The sequence below is a fragment of the Meleagris gallopavo genome, chromosome 6, assembly GCF_000146605.3.
Source record: "Meleagris gallopavo isolate NT-WF06-2002-E0010 breed Aviagen turkey brand Nicholas breeding stock chromosome 6, Turkey_5.1, whole genome shotgun sequence".
In the NCBI taxonomy this organism is placed as follows: Eukaryota; Metazoa; Chordata; class Aves; order Galliformes; family Phasianidae; genus Meleagris; species Meleagris gallopavo.
Genome location: NC_015016.2, coordinates 43,448,100 through 43,465,752, shown reverse-complemented (window position 1 = coordinate 43,465,752; position 17,653 = coordinate 43,448,100). Strand labels below are relative to the sequence as shown.

Genomic DNA, 17,653 nt, shown 5'->3' with positions numbered 1-17,653 from the left:
TTTAGTGGATGTGTGGTCGTGCCCACATAATACTGGTGTATGTTGACACAGAAAGTCACATATCAACGTGTGATGTGTCAATTTGCAGTGCACTTAGCTACCCTGACCCTCTGGCATATGTGGCACACCTCATCATGCGTCCATGCATGACATGCTTTGCACATCAACATGCAACATGCTTCAGCATCCATTGTCACACATCAACATGTGACATGTTTCAAAAAAAGTTTTGGCACGTAGCAGACTGACATGTATCAACATGTGACATGCTGACAGATCAACAGGCAATACGCTGTGACATTATTATCTCACAGTGGTGTTCTTAAATGCTTTGGCATGCAACATGCTTTGATACATGTCATCACTCTAGACTCTTCAGCATGCTTTGACACATGTTGACATACATGTAGTATGTTTTGGCACACTGATATGTGTTAACGTGTGATGATTTGGCACACTTACACAGTGATGTGGACCTATGTTTATACACTCCCATATGTTGTCGTGTGACATGCTACAACTCTCGAACACATGGGCACATGAAACACTGATTTACATCTGGTAACACTGAATGTGTGTTGGCATTCACTGGCACAGAATAAGCAGCAACATGCAGAGTGTCGATACATGACAGTGAGTATCAGCAGACTGACAGAATACAAGGATGTGATGATGTGACAACATGCAAGATGAATTGTGTTGACTTGCATTGACGTGTCACACGTACACTTTTGACATTGATGCATCATACGTGGTGTGACAACACAAAATATGTCAGCATGCAAGTTCTTGCATGTGCATGAACACATCACATGTGAACATATTTGAATCTCAGGGCTGTGCTGTACATGTTAATATGCTGCATGAATCAACACACTGCACATGTGAACACATGCATGCAACATGCTTAATACCATGCTAACTTTATTAAAACTTATGAGAGATATATCCCCAGTTGAAGGTAGTGGAAAAGAGCCATGCTGATGATGACATTAGTATATGGCCCAATGCTATTGGAGCACTTGGAGCCTTTATCTTGTAGATCAGTTCTGCTGCAGCTCCATAACATGTACCCCAGCATTTCCAGCAGGTCAAGGGAGGAGGTCCTTCCCTTCTGCTCAGCATCTGGCTCCAGTTCTGGGCTCCCCTGCACAAGTGAGTTGTGGACATACAGGAGAGTTGTGAATGGCCTGGAGCATCTCTCCTGGGAGGAGGCTCAAGGAAATGTCATCTGTCTCCATAAACACCTGAAGGAGGATTACTCAGAGAACAGAGCGAGACTCTTTGCAGTGGTGCCTAGAGCCAGGACAAGAGGCAGTGGGCAAAAACCAAAGCACGGGAGGCTCGCCCTGAACACACGCAGCACCACTTTGGTGCTTGTAGATGGCAGAGCGCTGGCGTGGACTGCCCAGAGAGGCTGTGGGCTCTCCTCCTTAGAGGTCTCCAAAAGCACCTGGGCACCGTGCTCTGGGTGTACCTGCTGGAGCAGGGACTGGGACGGATGGACCCAGAGGTCTCTGCCCTCCTTAGACCTGCTGTGATTCTGTGATGCCAACTGATAACAGCTCCTTAAAAAGGCGTGCCTGAACACTCAGCATGGTGTTTAAATTGGTAGTATTTACTGCACTGGTTATAGAAGTAGAACTCCGCATTTGCTAAGTAATTCATTGATAGACAAGTTAGAAAGAACCAGCACCATCCATATAAATGTGACTTACATTGTAAAAGCTGATCACACAATCTTTCTCGCAAGGAGGGATACAAACATATGGACCACACAAGCATTATATCAGAGTACTCTGGATCAAACTACTCTTACAGGAAGGAAAATGCAGGTGGTCAGATTCTCTGATGGTAATGCTCAAAGTAGGACTTTCCTCTGATAACTATCAGGCCTCTCACTGAGATTTATGGAGCCTCAGATCTTCCAAATGGCCAGGTGAAACTTCAAAGAAACAAAACCCCAAACCGTAGCAGCACAGCACTGGAAGGATTCATCATGAAGTATTTGCTGTCTTACTCAGGAATGTTCTTCAGGATTGTAACAAGCAGATAGGTAATAAAAGGCAATCTTACATGTGTCACTTGTTTTAAGTCTCTGAGCTGTTCTTCTTCAGAATAGAGGACTTAAGAGAGATTTAAGAAATGTAATCAAACATGGAGAAGGGAGTTTCTGTAAGTGCCTTTACAGAGGGAAGTGCTGCAGTTTTGTGTATTAATGGAAAACAGAATACTTACAAAGGAAAGCTGTCTTACAGATTGCCATTGGAGAACAGGTCTAGAGTGGAATTTGTAGTCTGGAAACAGATGCATAGGAAGACAGAATGTTTATCCAAAATAATTCAAAGAAAATCTCAACCTGAAGTCTTTTATAGCATGAAAAGCTATAAAAATAACATTAAAGGTAGGAGTCTTTATGAAGTTTTGATGTTACCCTAAAAACTGATTTGTATTTAAAGTTAACAATTATAATATTCCACTTCCTCGTCTTCCTAAATCTTAGCTGCAGTTACTTAGTGGAAAGATATTAATTTAATATGGGATAGCATCCACTTACGTTTGCTAGTGTCTGTTAGCTTGTAGTAAAATGAGTTTCCAAGTAAGTTGGAATTTTGCGCCTCCCACTTAGGAGGAGATCTAGTCTAGAAATAATAAATCCATTAAAATCTGTTCCATTATGTGGTTGTTTCAGGTCCTGGATTTTATGGGTGGCTTAGCAGTCTGTTTTCCTATGGAAACATGAGTCCCGTGATGCTGTGTGTGTGGGCTGCCTGTGCTCCCATTCATCTCCACTCAGATTGGTTTTGGCTTGTTGCCTGGGGTGGACAGTTGTTACAGTGAAGGATTTTAAGAAAACATTCTTTTTGAAGAAAATGAGGTTTCAAATTCTATGGAAATAAACACTGATAGGAGGGATTAATTCTGCTTATGTATTCGTGGGGAAATTACAAGTGCCAGTGTTTCAGAAGGGCTTTTCTTGGGCATGGGCCTCTTGATGGGCGGCACCTCGAGGTACTGCAAGATGTGACAACGTGTGTTGTGTGTTCACAGCGAGCTGCTGGAGGGAATTAGGAATGAAAATTGTAACTGGGTGCAGGATAATAAAAAGAGAGAAGATGCGTCCCAACTGGTCACAGTGGGTTGGTTTAACCAGTTGTTCTGACCGTGTTCTTGTTCTGATGTAAATGGCTGTTGTCCTCGAGCTGGTTTCTGCTCACAGCTGGGAATTCCTCAGAATTCCAGTAACATTTTGAACTGTGTGCTGGTTTCTGAATTTTGAACAATATCGAGTGAAGAGAAAAGAAAACTTGTTAGCTGAGGAGGTAGGCAGATGAGGGGTGTGGTCTGCACCGTGATGGGAGACAGTGTCAGTTTCTCTGAATTCTGCTGGGAGTTCAGAAAAAGTTGTCATTGCTTCGTGTGAGCTACGTAACCAGACTGAAGCAAGTCTCAGCATCTGGGAAATACTTCTTTTTCTTGCCTGCATTAGTGCTTACACACGAGGGCTTGATTTGTTCTGTGTTTTAATCTGTTTGCCTTTTCTGTGTCTGGGATCTGCTCTTCCAGACTCCTTTTAGTTATTTTTTTCTTTCATTTTATTTTTTTTGCTGAGGCTTTCTGTTTGATGTTTCTTTCAGCAGCTGGTAGAGGAGGTGAGCCCCTAAGCAATATGCCTGTCCTGCTGCTGGTCTCTGTTTCTAAGGAGCTTTGGTTTCCACTTCACATTGAGCTAAACCTCTGGCAGCCTTCTTTTAAAGGAATAAACAGCAGAACTGCCTAATATTATAACCCAGAGAGATTAACAGCTACATCCAACTCCTAAGTCCTTTTAATTAATTACTTGAATTTTTATCGTTTATAGTTGCAAATAGTGAAATGTGAAAATAGTAAATCTGAAGTCTTAACATTTATTTTCTTTCTATTTTAAGGCAAGTACTGAAAAATCTGAACTGCTGTGCTATATGTAAATATAATTGATCCGTTCCAAACATCTGCTGATAAATTTGTGTTAATGAAAGCTTTTAAGAAATTGGCAGCTCTCTAGTAAGAAGTTTCATTTTTCTTTAAGATATGGTGGTTGAACATGTTTTCTTATAAAGTCTGTAATTTCTGTAGAATATACTCTAAAGAATTCTGTACTCTTCAGTTTTGTATATCTGATGCTTTTCTTTTCAACAGGTGGCGTTACTGGGATTAGATGTTTTAGGTGCCTTTGTCCACAGACTATCGGGACGCTTTAAATCCTACATAGGAACTGGTAAGTGAAAAGTAACCTTATTTTAAGACCAAAATGAAGAAGGAATGCTGCACCCCTAACCCTAGCAGTGGTAGCTGGACATGTGGAGTTAAGTCCTAACTCAGATGAGTGAATTTCACGTATCTGCTCGATTCGTTTTGCTGCTGTCCTTCAGAAGAGATTGCAGTTCCAGGGCATTCACATTGTTGTTTTATCACAGGTTGTTTTTAACAGAAGTGCCTGGCTTCATGTCCTTGTTCAGAATGTGTGTGAATTATCTTGTATCTTGTCCTGCACAACCAGTTACGTTAAATTGCCTGTCAAAACTTTAAGCTTGCTCTTTGGGTTTCCACTGTTGTCTTTAATTGTTAAGAAATCAGCAAAATTTGAAAGGTTATGAATACAAAGATTAATTTATGATGTTAATAAATCAACAGAACACATATTTTAGGATGCTTTAGAATAGTATTTGTGCTGCAGCAAAGTGCTACAGAACTTACATATTTTGTTGCAGAGGGTTTTGTTTGGGTGGTTGGTTTTGTACTTCAGTAGCATAAGGGAAATTGACTCATATTGTGCTCATGGAATATTGATTTATGAGCGTAGTTTGTAGCTAGCTACAGACAGTGCTGGGCTTCAGTCTTACTATGTTTTGGTTTATATTTTAGTTACTTGTGGAACTTGAAATTTCAACAATCTTACTGATGGATGTAATGCTTTCTCTTCATTTCTTCTATTTTTGCCTCAAGTGAGCTGTTTAGGTTCACACTTAGACTCTTCCATTGAAAAAGCTTTTTGTTCACTCCTGGTAGCTGCATACACTGAGACTGTGAGCAAATAGAGACATTTATTTATTTATTTATTTAATCTTGGTAGCATTTATACGGAAAGAAGAGAAATATTGGCACTAGGTAACATGTGTAGCATCAGTAGGCATCTGAAGCCAAGTATTCCAAAAGTATTTTCTAGAAAAGGTGAGAAGCAGTGCCCTCAACTGGAGTGAGTCCTCTGAGCATCTCCAAAATCAAGACCTATAAAATCCATTATGCTCAATATGCAAGTCAAACCTCTGCATGATCAGCTTTTTATAAGCTTAAAGACAGAAAAAAAGGTTACAGAATGCACCATGTCCTATAAGAAGGTTTGGGTCATTTTCAGCTCATATCAGTGAAGTGGAAATACCAAAACTTGATGATAAATGCCTGACTGAGGATAATAGAGAGTTTGAGAGTAATTAAAAGCACACTGGTGAACAAGAAATCTGCTTCCTTCAAAATCTAAAGAACCACCAGTTTCCCAGGTCATAATGTGTTGGATCTGCAGATGTGACTCCAGTAAGTCAGAACAAAGATATGTGTCTGACAGTGGCCCATTTCCAGGTGCCTGAGAATAAAGTAAGAGCAGAATAATACTGTAGGGATTACTCCTTCAACATGACGTGCAAACTGCCTACGGTCCTAGAGTTTAGAGCCAGCTGAGGCATAGATGTTGCCTTCAGTGTCTTCTTTAATGTCACTGTTTTTGTACAGTTCATGGTTTTTGAACCAGCCTTTGACTTCTGAAGTGTACTGTAGTAATGCTTAATTATGCATAGTGTGACAAAACTCATTTTTTGGACTGGCTGTGTAATAACTTTATGCTTGCTCACCACATACATTAAGAATGTAAGCCATAATTTCTGTTCTTCTTATAATTGACTGCCTGTCTTTGTCTCCTGTATCTCTTCCGTGCCCCTTCTCTTCTGTCCCTATCCCTTCACTCCTCTGTGGTTTGTTTCTTACACACTGTTCCACAGTTTTTATTGTTCTTGTTGCTGCTTTCAGTGCCTTTTAGTTGTAAAGCTTTTGAACTGAGGAATTCAAAACAGCCCGGAGGGAACCTATTTTTATTATGGCATAATTATGTTTGTTTCCATTACATCACAGATTACTTTCATAATTATTGATAATCTTTTTTTTTTGTTACATTACTGCTTCCTGAAAATTGACCCAATGTATTCCTGAAACTGTCTAACAACATGTTTCTTTTTCAGTGATGGTGCGTTTACAGCCCAGCCTGATGTTTCTTAGTTACTGCCTCGTCATTATTCTCTATTTATTTTGATGATACCTTCATTCTTGGAAGCCCCTTTCTTGAGAATATTGTAAAAACCCACCTGCATTCTGTCAGCTGAGTTTCTTTCTGCAGAGCTGTACTTCAGAGGGCTCTCAGAAGCTTGTAAGCTATCACAAAGGTGTTGCCTCCTATTCGCTGCTGGAGCTGATTGTGCATGTACTAATTTTAAGTATAGAAGATTCTTTACAGATGCTAGAAGAAACTACTTTGGCTAGGGTTTTAGATGGTATAGCCTCTGTATTGTAGCTGGATGATTAGAATTGCTTGGAGGCAGGAAAAGAAAAAGTTATTTTTCTTCACCAGAAACTTCTACGAAGTTTCCGTAACCATTTATTTGAGGAGATGGGTAATCCTGTATTGTAAACATGCAGACTTCTGGTCTTCAGTAATCAACTGTGTCTTCATTTTTCTCCTGCTGTCTTCCAGGGAGAAACCTTTCCAGGCCTGTTAATCTGCTTGTTCAGAGATTTCTTTAATTGCATGTAACAGTATGCTCCCTAGTTTTATTTTTGGGGTGATTTTTCCCTTCGCATTTTCACTGAGTTCACCCTCAGTCTTTTCTTTCCAACATGTTCCATACATCATTATTGCTGAAGCTGCTGTCAGTTCCTCATTGACAGCTCAGCATTATTTTACAAAATCAGTGGGGCGGCAGGGGTGGTTTTCTTTTTAATTGGGAATGATCTGCACCTTCAGCTTCAGGCTCCAGTGGAGAAGAAGTTATTCAAGTGTAGTTACAGTTTTGGTGGATTTTTTTGTTGTTGTTGTTGAAGGGAATTACTCCGCACCTAGACCTTGCTTCCCCTTCCCTGTGTGGTCCCTGAATAGCTCTCTTCTGGCCTCTTTGGTGTCCCTCTGGTTCTCCAGATGGGGCTGCGAGGGAAACAGTTTCCCAAGCAACACTAACAAAAGAAAATAGCAATCTCTCCCCAGTTAGTTTCCATTTCTTGCAAACGCTCCATGATTTCAGTATTCAGGCTTCTGGAAGGCAGTAGCTATGTTCCCCAGTAGTGCTCTGCAGTGTCAGCAGCCTCTCAGACACTGCTCTGTAGGTCTAACTAGAACAAGACACTAAGTGCATTTGTTAGGTGGCATAAACAGGAGATGTGCAACCCCTCTTTGGCTCCTGTGCTTTCGTTGCATATTTTAGGATGTTAGAAAGCAAGCTATCAGTAATGATCTTTAAACCTTTAAAGTCACACTCTTCTCTCCAGGATCAAGTGCTTCATCTGTCAAGGAAAGGCTTGGTCTGGAGATGGCGTCTGTTTGCAGGGCTTGAGTGTATGCTAAGTCTGAGGACACCACTAAATTGGAGGAGCTGTTGACTCCCTCAAGGGCAGAGAGGCCTTGCAGGAAGATCTTGTTATATGTGAGGGCTGGGCAGTCACCAAATGCATGAAGTTGAACAAAAGCAAGTGCCAAATTTCTGCAAATCCCCCTGGGATGAGGCAGCCCAGGACGTGTACAAACTGGAGGACAAGAGGCAGGACTTCATTCACTTCCAGAGGAAACAAGCCAGTGTTGCAGTAGCTTTCTTCCAAGGTGGTATCCTTTTATGAAGAACCACATCACACACTCCCTGGGCTGACATCACTGTTTTAGGAACTTGGACACAACAATTTGGATTTTTTTGATAGTACTTAGAGATGCTGTGAATAGCTTTACAAGCAATGAGAGTCAGGATATGTGTTAGTTGATAAGACTCAAGGGCTGTGTTCTGGAAAAATAGAGCAGATTAAGGAGTATTTGAGTGTTCCATCTTTCACTATTTAATACTAATGCTTGTTCTGTGATTAAAAGAGATTACGTAAGAGTACTTAATTACCTTGTCACGATCTGTTTTCCCAGGTGAAGGCATCAATTATTAAAATACTGTATATAACAAGTAATTTAGTTCTTTAAAAAAGTGAACATTGTTTTGCTGCTGTTCCTTATTCTGCTTCCCAGCTCATCCTTATTTGAACAGTTACTGAAAAAATGTTATTTGTACTTTTTTTTCCCTATTCCATATAAAACCACTGAAAAAGGTTTAAGTCCTTTGACTGCCCTGATGTAAGAAATGCCAGCTGGAGTCAGACAAAGATGCAGTGGTTCATTCAGTGGGGCCTGGCTTCCATCTGTGGTCAGTTACCTCTTACTGCTTTCACATCCCCACTCATTGTACATCTGTGCCTTTTCTCTTTGGCAACTGTTTATCAACTCGTTGTCCATTAATTTCTGAATTTCAAACCTGCTGATAGTATCTATCTTTTAGTATTCCACGACGATGGATTCTGAGAGTTCGCTGGTTAAAAAAATAAATAATAAAATAGGAAAATCACAACAGCTCACTCATTTTTAAACTGCTATCTAACTCTTTTCAGCACTGTTTATACCATGCTTTTCTAAACCAGTGCTATCACCAGGGATTTCCACCATCGGAATGTTCAGTATACAACATACAAAAGTGATCAGTAATTCAGAATTTTCTTTTAATTTAGAAGATGAATTTCAAAGTAAATTGTAGCTTTTTGTATTGTAAGCTATTGTATGAACTGAGGTCTCATACTGCAATGGATAAAAAAAGGAAAAAAGGTTGTAGTTTAATGAGATTTTGATTCAGAATTCTTCTGTTATTCACAAAGGAATAATAAAAAGAAAAGGTTCAGTAAAAATATATAGAATATGTTTCAGTTTTAATATATTACATCATTATACATTTTTCTTAATGTATAGAACTGTACGTTAGTCTGTGATATGATGTTGCCATTCACTGTCATAATAAATCTTATAAGAGGTCCTAACATATGTTTTAGTTACCTATGAATTAAGAGAAAAATATATGACACTTAGAAAACCAGACATTGTTTATGAACGTGTAAGTACGAATTCATACATACATGTGTGTTTGTGAGCGTATGTAATAGCAGTGTTGATGTCAGAGCTCTTAATTTTTGCTAGTGAACAGCAGTTTTGGATGGAATGACATTTTTTGGATAGAAAGGGCTTAAACATGCAGCTTAATTGCAGTGTGACTGCTCAGTAGGTGGATTTAATGATGTATGGAAAAATGTTTTCCTCCTTACCATGAAAATCAAGAAGCGTCTTAGGATGAGATATCATGGACATGTATTATGTTGAAAAATATGATACTCTCAGGTTTTATGGACTCACTTTGTTTTCAGATTTTTCTTAATTGATTTTAAATGCTGAAACTAATGTCAAGAATCTGGTGTTGGATAAGCCAAAGCCTAAATATAAAACCTGGAATAATTTAGGTTGGAAGAGACCTGTGAGTTCCTCTGGCCCAAGTCTCTGCTCCAAGTGTGACTGACCTCAAAAGTTAGACTAAACTTTGAAATTAAATCAAATTGCTCATAAAAGATAAAGTCTTTTTTTTTTTCTTTTTCAATTTATGTGAGAGAAGCCGGCCTCAGAGATACCTTGTTGCATGTAAATGCGTATCATTTGTTCTGACTTTGGCTTTTCATTTTGCTGCTTAGTAATCTCAGGCAGAACTCTGTTGGATATGTGCCGTAGGATTATTTTAAACAATAAATGTTGAATATTTATTTTTTGTTTGTTTTAGGAAAGGCTGCAAAGGGAGACTCAGTTATCTATATTTTTCTCCTCTAGAACAGATGTTTTAAGTGGCTCATATTTTTGAGTTTCAGAGAAGATGGACTTTCTGCAGCATTTCAGAAGAACCTTAAGTCTCCTTCATTTCCCTGTATGGTTAGTGATCACAGCTAATGGCCACAGCTCTTTTAGCTGTGACTTCTTTCATCTTGGTGACAGATTCTCTAATGCTACTATAAAAAACAGAAAACTACCCACACAGCTCAATCTTTAAAGCTCTTTACCTCCTGTCCAGCTAGCACTGGAATTTGTATTTATTAAATAACCATAATTCTATGTGATCAGAATGACTTTTATTTAAGTGATCAATGCTGATGAGTTGGAGTACCATCTGCTTGCTTCTGTGGATACTTCACTGTATGACCCTTAAAAATACAGTGTCAATAAAGTAGAGCTGACAAACTGTAGCCTTCCTTTCTCTTTCTTACCCAATTCTAATTAATGTTAGTTCCCCACTTCATAGTTTTCTTGTTCATCTAACGCACCTCTTAAAACTCTTTGGACTTGAAGCTCTCTTCTTGTGTTTCCTGGGGCTGAGACCTTGATGGATTCATGGTTATGTCGTGAAAGAAATGCGTGCTTTTTTTTTTTCCCCTCTCCATTATTGATGATGAACAGCAGGTCTAATTAATCCCATTAATGCTTGTCTTGGCTCCTGGAGAGATGCAGAGAGGCATTTGTGTCTGAGATATCTCCTGACTGAACTGTCTTGCTCTGGACCATACTTCATCTTGAGGAGGATCAGAGGGGGAACAGCAAGGCCTTAGTGGACATTTTAAGTCCAAAAGCCTGTTAAAGAGTCTTTGTTTAGAAGCAGTCTTTGTGCTGTCAGACCAGCCATATCGCTGGCCTTGTCGCAGCCTCTGTGAGATATTTGCTTCTGTACGTCTTTCACAGAAAAACAGTCTGCTCAGATTGTCAGCTGTTTTCCCTCCCTTCTTTCTAATACCAGCAGCCATTTAGTGCTGTTTCCTGAACTGGCAAGGTTTCTGAGAAACCTAGTAGACACGGCTGCCTGAGTTTAATCTGTTTCTGTCCCCAAGGCCTTTCTTTTAACATCTGAAACAACAAGATGCACTTTTTAGTAACAGTTTTTACTTATGCTGATGTTGTTCCAACTCTGGTGGAGCTGACAAGAATCATCTGAAGTTGGTTCATGTAAATGTGGGTAGGCAGGAGAGGGTCTGCATGAAAGGCGCACTTTGAAAGAGCAGTGGTCGAGAGAAAAAGGAAGAAAGAGGGAGCTGGGAGCCATAATGCAAACTGAAAAACTGCGTCATAACAGAAGGAACAATTGTTAAAGTTTAACAGAAGAAAATTGTTTGTGCTACCTGTGGCATTCTTTGCTGCGGGGGTCATACAGTTAAGCTGCTCAGAATTTTTTAAAATAAACTGGGTGCCATTCTAGGCACCGACTTCTGTGATTTATTTGTTTATTACCTCCCGTCCCTGTAGAGTAAATAAATATTTAATCTCCCAAGGCTGTACTCTGACTCTCCAGGCTGATTTTGGCCCCAAATCTTGCATATACTGTCCAACTAACAGTGATAAAATCATTATGTGAATTTGTATAAATGAAGTTTTATTTAGGTTTACCAAGCCAAGAAGAGGAAGACAAATGAAGGAAAAGAAACCATTTGGATAACAAGCTGCTAGGGATATAATACCAAGATAACTCTTCATGCACTCAGAGAATGTATAAATAGCAACTCAGCTGTAGAAGGGAGGTTAGGTGGAGATAGGTCAGGCAGAATTAATGTGTACTGTAGAATACAATTACTGACACCTTTAAGTTTACTTCACTAATGAAAATTCTAAAATCTTTGTATAACAATGCGGAAATCTTGGCAGGAAAATCTCTGGGATGGCTGGTAGTGATGGAGGCTGACAGTACAGTGTGGTGAGAGGGCAAAGAGAATGGGGTACAGTACTTCTTGGATCTGCAAAGAGTAATCAGCAACTCTGCATATGGAATCAGTGTCTCTGAAATTTAGTGTAATATTTTTCTGCATATCAACAGAACTGAGTAAAAGGAAGAAAGCTGTAACACCATCACTAGTTTTTCAAATCCATTTGAAATAATTTAAATAAACTAGAAACACGGAACTGCTTGGTTGGAAAAGACTTTTAAGGATCATCAAGTCCAACTGCAACCTAACCAAACTACCCTAACTCTAACAACTCACTGCTAAATCATGTTCATGTTCCACTATGTAGTGGAAGAAGTAAGAACAGCAAGATTAGTGTAAAGCAGCAGGAATACATGAGTCCATATTCTATGTGACATTGTATACTTCAATGTGGTAATATCCCAAGTTCCTCAGTGAACACTGCCTTCATGTATGATGCTGCTTCTGCATCTTCACCTTCCTGTAACTCCAGCATCAATTTGAGACTGTTTAGTTGGCAGACTGAGGCCAGAAGTTACCAGATGCATATGTTTGCATTGCAGCATAAAGAAGAACATCAGGTTGATAATGAGTGAGAAAGTATAAAACTTTAAGTGTCACCCAAATGATTGTTCAGTTGTGTTTGGGATAAAGTTGGGATATGAAAGCACTTTCTCATTGATGCACTTTCTGGTCATCTGTTTGGGAACTAATAGCGCTCTCATCTTCTAATGCAGGAACTTCAATATTACAAGTATGTCTTAAATTGTTCCTGTTAGGGATAGAGACAAGTTAAGTTAAAAAGTTGAGAATTTGTTTTGTAAACTCTTAGTGCACAAATACCCAGTGTTTACTTTCTAAGGTGCTGAAAATTTTCCATAATTTGTTCCCGTTCGCTTTGTTCCAACATGTCTGGTAACTTCTGCTTTTGATTGATGTGTGTGTATCTTCATGGAGTGTGAGCATGTCCTCAGTTCTTATGAAAAGACAAATAGTGGTGTGAGGGCTGGGATAGCGAGTAGGCAAAGCTGCTGCTTTCTACTAACTGTGCTGGCTTATCTTGATGTAGGGTAGTGGCCTGTGTTGAGCTGTAGTCTCTGAAGTTTGGCTGTAATTGGGCTTAGGTGAGGCTTCTGCTAAGAAGTTGAAGTTTCTTGTGCTCTGTAGTCTTGGCTGGACAGGACTTGCATGGAAAATGAAGAGGCCAGGAGGCACTAGGGAAGGGAAAAGAGAGGGGCAAACCAGGATGCTGAGAGGGAGCCAAGTGCTTTGAGAATGGTCTAAGAATGTTCAGGTAGGGAGATGTGTTTCCCACTTACCTGGAGAAACAAGAGCAAATACCTTCCAGCTATTTTTTGTCACTAATGCAGAAAAAAGTGGTAATATAAGTAGCTCTTGCTAAACATTTAGAACATCTGGAAGAAAAGTGGTGGAGGCATTAAGAACTCCACTTGTTTGGTGGAGCTGCCCTTCTAGGTGAGCATTCTGAAACTTTACCCATAGGCAACCGACTTAAAGTCATTTCCTATGTTTTTTTTCCCTCTATTTAGGGGAAAAAACATGAAGCCCGCAGACTTGTGGGCCCTTGAACAACTCATGCAATAGATAGTCCCTCTGCCCAAGCCAGCTGGGTGACAAAGGCTGGCACGTTTAGTAGTCTGTGGGTTGTGTCATCACTTAGTTTAACACAGTGACCTCATCTCTGTTCAGCCTCTTCTAGTAGCTGCTGTGTGTGCTTGTCTTAGTGCTTTCAGCCTGGTATCTGCAGTTCCATGAACTGACTCAGCCTGCTGATGAGTCACCACAGAGCCCTGCTCCAACAGGACTGGCACTCGCTGTGCTTCCCTCCCTTGGAACAGCTCACTGTTTGGTTTTGTTTCCCTCTTTATAAGCAAGATTGCCTTGAGCTGCGCAGTAGTCAGGTGAGCTTTGAGGGCCTCAGCAGTAAGGGATGGTGCAGTTTGCAGTTCAGCTGAGAGGTGCTGCAGAGAGTCAGGAGAGGTACTGTAGGAAGGAAAAAGGTAGCCAGTAAATGTACAGAGAGCTTAGGAAGGATCAACTGTGTAATCCCAAAACTGATTTCTGATGTTCAGGATGTTTCTTTGGTGTTCACAAAACGTGGTGTGGGGGAAAGCCCTTCGAAGTGTAAAATGAAGGCAGCTGTACTGACTTATTCAGAGGAAAAGGGGAAGAGAAAATAGAGGAAAAATGCAGAAGCTGCATAACGAGTGCAGGAGATGTCAGTGCAGTATCCAGGGCCAGGTGAATTAAGTGTTCAGATTAGAACAAGTAGGAAGTCTTTGGATACAGCTGGAGAAAAAGTCAAACCTCAGCAATGTATTTGTCCAATAACATCAAGCTGCGGAGACAGCTGTGGGTTTTAATTCTGTTATGTGGGAGCAGAGGACTGAGGAGACATTCAGAGTTAATGATTCTGTTCCCTTTCTTTTGCTGGCAGCGCTGCTGTTTTGTTATAATATTATCAAGCTCTGTTAGAACTCTTCCATATCTTCCTTTCAAAAAGTAGGGGGGTGGAGTTATATCTTTGGTGAGCAGAACAGCAGTCAGTGGCTGAGAGAAGGATCAAGCAGCAGCTGTAAAGGGCTCTCTGGCGCAGTAAATGCAACACCAAACACATCAAAGGCAGATTTGAGGTGTAATTTTGTGAGCTGGTGTTGGAATATGAGAGTCTCCAAAAGGCTCGTGGTAAATATTAGGCTGGTGTTAAAAGTTTGAAATAAATGACCCAGTAATTGCTAACTTGGTCCCTGCTCGAGTGGAATACTGATTTGGAGGACAATTACGAAGCCGGGTGTCGTGATCTGTGTTGAGTAAAAGCTCCGGCTAGGATTACCTCCCTGCTGCTTCCAGCTCTTAGAAACCTGTGAATCAGATCAGAAACAAAAGCTAATGCACGAGGTTGAGCTGTTAAGAGGTAAATGTTACTGTTAGCCTGTGACACTCATTCTCCCAGGTTGTGTTTCACGTACTGATAGTGCCTCTAAAAGCTCAGTCCCCAGGGAGCTAAGTGGGAGGTGACATCCCTGCCAATTCTACCTCACTTGTAAAGGCCTGAGCAAAAGCAGAGCACTCAGTGTTGTTGCTGCTTGCTTTGAAGAAGCGGTACTGAGAGCACTGGGGGTTGGAAGAATGTGAGTGTGCGTGTGGGCCCCACACAGAGGGCGGGAAGGTGGTCCAGCAGGGCGTCCTGCACAGTGCTGATCAAAGCCTTCGTTCTGTAAGTCGCCTGATGATCAGATGGCATTAATTTGTTTGTCAGGTGCTTTTATTAACCTCTCTCCGTGCGCAAGCAAATCAAAGGTTTCTCATGTTCAGTTTTTAGTGAGTTCTAATTTGTAGGATGTGAAATCCATCAGCTCTGATGTAATTTTAGTTAAATACTACTTGAGGACGCTTTGTTGTAAGATAATAACTTCTACTGAGATAAGTCCAGTTACCACAAGATACACTGTGCGAAAAGAAGGCTTTAAAACGTGTTGCATTTTCATAATTAAATAGCAAAATCTCAATGATTTGACAGTATCCTGTTTTTGTCTCGTCCCCTCCATTCCCTGGGTCTTCAGAAAAACCGGACATTCAGAAGTTTATGGCGTACTTCCTGAAGGTTAAATGGAATCCATTCATACAGTTCTTAAGACAGGAAGCTTTATTTCTTTTTTCAGTCCATGTTCTTCAATTGCAGTTCAGTGCATTTGTTGTTAATTTTTGTAATGTATTCAGGAATACATTTCAGAATTGAAAATACTTTGGCCAATTTACAGTCAGCTTTTGTTTTTGAATGAGGTATACCTTACATCAAACAGATGTAAGAAAATACCCTTTTGAATTTGAAAATCTTCACTGGATAAGTGTTTCTTTTATTATTTTTTTCTTTTTTTCTCTCCTGTAGTTCTCCTGCCTTTGATAGATCGTATGGGAGATGCCAAAGATCAAGTTCGAGAGCAAGCACAGAATCTCATATTGAAGTTGATGGATGAGGCGGCACCGCCCATGGTATGGTTTCACTTTATATAGATTGAAAAGTAGGTCTCTATTAAGCATATTACTTTAGCATGAGCTTGACTTTGAATTTATCATAACGTTATAGTGACTGTTAGTGAAATAAATGTTAAAGATGTTCTTAATGGGTCAACAGTGATGCTTTGTTCAGCTGAAGATAAAAACCTAGCACAGCATGATTCTGCAGTTTTTGCATATTGTAACTAAATTCTGACTAGATGTTTTCATGTCATGTGGCGGGACTTTGTTAATTAAACACTGGAAACAACCTCCTGTGTCTGAGTTTGTGTAATGAGAATAAGTAAGTTTATTTAGCTCAGAATTTAAAATTTACTTAGTGCCTGAACAAGTAGGAGTAGTCTCACAGTTCAGATGGTGCATTCTAACTTAGAACATCTAGCTTTCTACATGTTTGACAGACATGTGAACCTTTGACGAACTCAGATGGGGATGTTTCCTTCTGCCTTCTCGTATGTTGAAGTTTGAGTTCAGCAAACCTTTCTACAGCTGTTAGTGCTGTATGGCTTCCAAGTTCTAAGTCTGGTATATCTACTCTGTGAGTCTGACAAATGCGAATGTTTAACAGGACGTTACTGATGCAGGAGTGACATTATTTGGAACTCTGAGAACCCCAGTTGTCAGGAGAAAGAGTTCTTAAAAAGATCTGTTTCTGACTTTAAATGGCAGAAGTTAATTGGGAATGTCTTATTTCTCGTGATCCAAAATGAAGTTTTTCTGCTTGCTAATTCTTGGCTTTGTTTATTCATAGATAGAAGTTTGAATGTTTGTACATAGGGATTATGATTTTTCAGACTTTATCTGCAGTGAGAAAACTGTTCATGACTGTTTTATTTGTGTGCTGGTACAAAAATATTGCAAGTTAAACAACTGCAGAAACTTAGATTTCAAGTAGGATTTAGGTCTCAGAGTATTGCAGTGTCATCCATGAAGCCTAGCCTTTATCCACTCACTCATTGCATTTTTGATCATATTCATTACCAAGAGATGTCGCAGCACTTGATGTGTAAGTGCTCATTGCTTGGTAGCTCACAAGTAACATGGTCCTGTGCCCAAGATGCTCTGAAGTGTCTCTCTTACACCCAGCCCTACAGTAACAGCTTTTGGACAGATGCATTGCGTCTCGGAGACACTTTCCCTTAAACAGTCACTAATAAAGAGAGTGGTTGTGCTGATTTTGTGTGGGCCCTGCTGATGAACAAGTTGTGGTTACTGGTGCATCTTTCAATTTCCAAAGGGAGCATTTGTTGTTAGGCTGTACGCTAAGACGATAGAAGGAAGCTTCCCCTTTGAAGCTTACCCTGGGTAAGAAAGAATACAAGATTTGTGGGGTGCAAGGAACAGAATGCGTAAGTGAGAGGAGGCATGGTTCAGGTGTCAGCTCCCAGGATAGCTTTTATGTATCATTACATACTTGAAAAAAAAGCATCTATCATCATCATAGCAAGGACCAAAACAGAGGAGTCTTTCCTGTGCCTCCTACAGAGTTTTAGGCTCCCTTTGCTGCAGAGAAACATCCCTTTGGAGGAGCTGGGTGGAAACCATTTTGGGGGATAAAATTTGTAAGTTTCTTCCTGATTGTCTCCTCTGGTTTGTTTTGATGTGTTCTTGAATAGTACTAAATTTGTCCCGTTGTCAGTTCCTTTTTCTCATTTTTATTGTTTGGGTTTTTTGTGTTGTGTTTTTTGTTTTGTTTTTAAGAGCTTGATGTGGCTGTCTATGTGCAGGGTATCATCAAAATAAGAATACAGACAGT

General features: G+C 40.1%; 1 protein-coding gene across 1 annotated transcript in view; it reads left to right on the top strand.

The window, feature by feature from the left end:
- The first annotated feature begins 4,164 nt into the window (after positions 1 to 4,164).
- CLASP2 (cytoplasmic linker associated protein 2) overlaps positions 4,165 to 17,653 on the top strand; it is a 125,727-nt gene continuing 112,238 nt past the window's right edge. The window contains 2 exon segments of the mRNA XM_031553978.1: positions 4,165 to 4,258; positions 15,770 to 15,873. Of these exon segments, the coding sequence (XP_031409838.1) occupies positions 15,793 to 15,873 (81 nt within the window). The 5' untranslated portion in view covers positions 4,165 to 4,258; positions 15,770 to 15,792.